The sequence below is a fragment of the Phaseolus vulgaris genome, chromosome 4, assembly GCF_000499845.2.
Source record: "Phaseolus vulgaris cultivar G19833 chromosome 4, P. vulgaris v2.0, whole genome shotgun sequence".
Lineage (NCBI taxonomy): Eukaryota > Viridiplantae > Streptophyta > Magnoliopsida > Fabales > Fabaceae > Phaseolus > Phaseolus vulgaris.
The window spans coordinates 32,310,249-32,314,867 of NC_023756.2; the positions used below are offsets into that span (position 1 = coordinate 32,310,249).

At 32.6% G+C, this 4,619-nt stretch overlaps 1 protein-coding gene across 1 annotated transcript; it reads right to left on the reverse strand.

The window, feature by feature from the left end:
- Window positions 1–904: 904 nt before the first annotated feature.
- Window positions 905–3,254, reverse strand: LOC137838667 (uncharacterized). The gene is made up of 2 exons (XM_068647900.1): window positions 1,618–3,254; window positions 905–1,145 (listed from the first exon to the last, which is right to left on the reverse strand). The coding sequence occupies exons 1-2, from the start codon at window positions 3,252–3,254 to the stop codon at window positions 905–907; spliced, it is 1,878 nt and encodes a 625-aa protein (XP_068504001.1).
- Window positions 3,255–4,619: the final 1,365 nt, after the last annotated feature.

Here is a 4,619-nt window from a genome sequence, read left to right on the forward strand (position 1 = left end):
CAATGTGTATCAAACGTGTAAAGTTTACTAGTGTAAATCCAAGATCATCTGTTATAATCCCTCTAGAAGTAGTTGTATTAGCCCACATACATTTGAACAAAGTAACAGAAAATCGACCATTATAGTTTATCTCAATTATGTCTACCAATTTTCCATAATAAGGCACACCCCCAAATTGCATTTGATTGTCGATGCTACTTGCATAACTCCTTGTCCCAAAAGTACCAAATATCCCACTGTTTTGTGTTTTAAGTCCTTCATCTCTCTCCAATGTACAGAACTTGAAGCCATTTACATTGTAAGCATTGTAACGTTTTGCACAATCAATTGGCCTCATAGCTAAGAACTTTAAATCATCTAAGTGAGGTCCATTCAACTCATTTCTTATCTAAAAAAGAGGAAAATATGATCAAAACAATTCTATATATTCAATATAATCAAAAGTCAACAATATAAATTATACATACACAACGAGAAAACCATTCTGCAAATTCTCTATGAACCCTCTTATCTATCACAGAGGATGACCGTGTACGACTTCTTAATTGTCTTCGTATAATGTCTCTAAATTCTCTAAATTAAATAAATAATAATTACATGGTTAGTGTTCAATTGCAGATGAATCATAATAAGTTATAAAGTCAAAGTACTTACTGAAGGAAAGAGTCAACTTGGGCACAATTAGTCAATATATGACGATGTGCTTGTAACTTTTCCTTTTCTGATAAAGAGAAGTAAGTAAAAGACCCAATTGGTTTTCCAACAGGTGGAAACAAAGTGCTTGCACTAGATGACATAGTGTCTGGTTCATCATTAACACGCCTTATTCGATTAAATACAGTCTCAATTTCATTTAAATATCTTGAACAAAAGGTTAAAGACTCTTCAGCCATGTAGCCTTCTGCTATTGAGCCTTGTTACACACGTAAGATTTCAACTTTCCTAAATATCTCTCAATGGGATACATCCATCTATACTGGACAGGTCCTCCAAGCTTGGCATCTTCCACCAAATGCACAATCAAATGAACCATGACTGTAAAAAATGCAGGAGGAAATAATATCTCCATGTGACATAATGTGAGAACAACTCTATTTTGCAGTTGGTTAAGTTCATCCACTTTTAAAACTTTACTGCATAAGTTTCTAAAAAATGAACACAAATTAATCAAAACATAGCACACTTCCTTAGGGAGTGTCTTTCTCATTGCTAAAGGTAGAAGTTGCTCCATCAAAACATGTGAATCATGACTTTTCAATCCTTCAAGCTTACGTTGTTTGACATCAACACATCTACTAATGTTACTTGAGTAGCCATCTGGAACAGTGATGTTCTTTAGTGTTGTCAGAAATGTATGCTTATTTTCTTTTGTCAATGTATATATAGCAGGAAGATATTTATTATTTTCATCAGGCCAAAGATCAGGTCTAACACCCCAATCTTTTAAGTCCTTTCGTGCCTTTAGGTTATCTTTTGATTTTTTTCCTTGGTTCAATAATGTATACACCACATTATCACATACATTTTTTTCAATGTGCATAACATCTAGATTATGGTGCAATAAATTATTATGGTGCAATAAATTGTTTACCCAATAAGGAAGTTCAAAAAATATACTTTTTTTTTCGCCATTGTAGAGGGCCATCAATAGCTTGGTGATCTCTACGTTGTCTTTTCCCCAGTTCCTCAACTTCTGGTTCTTTCCCAAATATGATATTGACATTCTCAACTTGTCTTAAGACATCTGTTCCTGATATTGTCAAAGGAGGATTTCTATTTTCCACACTTCCATCAAAATGAATGCGGGCTAATCTAAATTTGTGTCTTGCATTTAACCAACGTCGATGATTCATGAAACAAAATTTACCCTGAATCTTCTTAGGAGAAGTGTCAAAATTACACCTAGGGCAAGCCAACCCAGTATGTGTATTCCACCCAGATAAGGTTCCAAGACCAGGAAAATCACTAATGGTCCACAATATAGCTGCATGCATATTAAACACTTCATTGCTATATGAATCAAAAGTTTTAAGTCCATTGTTCCATAGCTCTTTTAATTCTTCAATTAATGGCCTTAAATATACATCAATATCATTTCCTGGTGCTCTTTTACCGGGAATGATCATGGAAAGAATGAATGAACTTTGCTTCATACACATCCAAGGAGGAAGATTGTAGGGTATGAGTACAATAGGCCAAGTACTATGACTTGTACTCAAATCACCGAATGGATTGAATCCATCAGCAGCCAAACCAAGTCTAACATTTCGAGCATCTGAAGCAAATTGAGGATTCATTAGATCAAAGTTCTTCCATGCTTCAGAATCCCTCGGATGCCTTAGTATGCCTTCATTTGTACTTCCTGATGCATGCCATTGCATATGCTCGGCTATTTTAGAAGACATAAACATTCGTTGTAAGCGTGGCTTCAATGGAAAATATCTTAAAACTTTAGCAGGAACTTTCTTTTGCTTTTTCATAGTACCATCAATAGTCTTGTTCTTCTTTCTTCTTTTCCATCTAGATTCATTACATTTCTTACAAACTTCTTTGTCTTTGTCTTCTCCATAGTACAACATGCAATCATTTGGGCAAGCATAAATTTTGGTGTAATGAAGGCCAAGCTTATTAATGATTTTCTTAGCTTCATAGAAGGAACATGGAATTTTAGCATAATCAAAGGCATCTGCTAACAACTCCAATATCATAGACATTGCCTTGTCAGTCATTCTACATAGACATTTGATGTGGTACAATTTGAGCAAGAAAGAAAGTTTAGAATACTTGCCACATCCTTCATACAAACTTTGTTGCCCATCATGCATAAACTTCAGATACTCAGCAATTTCATCAGGCATCATTTCGCTTGATCTAGGACGCATATCCTCATCATCCTCCACGTTATCATCATAGAAAAAATTTCCGAATGCGTCATTAACCATGACACGTATGGGATCATTACCAGAAACTTTATGCTCATTTGATTGGAAAACTGGAGGTGTTTCAGTCGTATTTTGTACAAAACTTGTCTCGCCATGTAGAAGCCAGAATGTATAACCTTTTGGAAAAGGATGAAGAATCAAGTGCTCATGTGTTGCTTCTCGAGTTTGCCATTTTTTAAGATTGCATTTCGGACATGGGCAAATTATCTTACCCTCGACGCTCTTATTAGCAAATGCAAAGTCCAAAAATTTATTCAATCCATCCATGTACTGACATGTATTTCGAGGCATGTTAATCCAAGACTTATCCATATCTAAATGGAATTGTTTGATAAAAATAAAGCAAACCTAGCATGAAAGTTTTTAAAAAAAACGTGTGTCAACAAGAGTATTAGAATGCGTAAAAGAATAGAAGTGAAATAAGTGTATAAAGTGAAATGCAGCAAGAGTGAATAAGATAGAGTAATTAATCACTATACTTTTCAAATACATTAAGAAGATAACAAAATAAAAAATGACTTAATTATAATGTTAGTTCGACCACAACTATTGAATTCATTATTTTCATAATGAATTCAAATAATATGACTTCAAATAACATATGACTTCAAATAATATCTACAGTAGTTTTCTGAATAACATATGACTTCAAATAATATCTACAGTAGTTTTCTGAATAATATATGACTTCAAATAATATCTTTTATGTTACAATTATATTATATTCATGCAAATTTAGTTGATGTACTAATTCGTTTCCTTTCGTTATTCACTTAATTTGGTTTATCGGTCTTTCTCTGTCTCTTTATTTATCACTTAATATAGTTTGAAAATATAAAAGATATATGATGGAGGAGTTTGATTTATTTAATATAATAAAATATTAAATATGAACAATATCTCAATCCAAATTTCCTAAATCTAAATAACAAATGAATATATTTTTACCTTTATGTAAGAGATATTTTGAAAAAACTTAAAGATTTCCTAAAAAAAATATAAAAATATTAAGCAAATATTTTCAATGTTGTTTTTCTGAAATGGTGCCTGATATAAAGACATTATGAGTGTAAAAAATTTGGAGAGTTGAAGTCCAATCTTACAAAAACATTTCCTAAGAATTATTTTAATCTACTTGTTCAGTAAATCAAGATTAAGCTGGCTAATTGAATGTCATCTTACTTCCTGAGATTGTTAAGCAATCCATTTAAATAAGTGGTCCAAAATGTGGGCAAATTCTTCTTGCACCTTTATATTTTCTTTCTACACCCCATACTGCCAAAAACTACCAAAATTATCCTCATATTATCTTGACTCTTTTTTTTTAATTTCAGAATGTATAATCTAGAGATTTTCTATATTACAAACTAATTTTGTTTTAACTGCACTCTTTTAGAAATAAATGCATTCTATAGGAGAATATGATAACCATAATATAGTTTGTAAAGATGAAATAACAATAGACTAACTTAGTCACAACAAGCCCAATCAAATGTATAGGATGTATGTTTGAATCGAAAAGCTAAGTTCCTAAACAAACTTCCCTTGAAGATCCGAGAAATGCTAACTGGTAAGGTAGATAGTATAAAAGAATACGCTTTGAGCAGCTTAATCTATCCTTAAACAGACTAGTATGTCCTATTTAGGACACTAGCCGTGTCCTGGTGTCCCATGCTG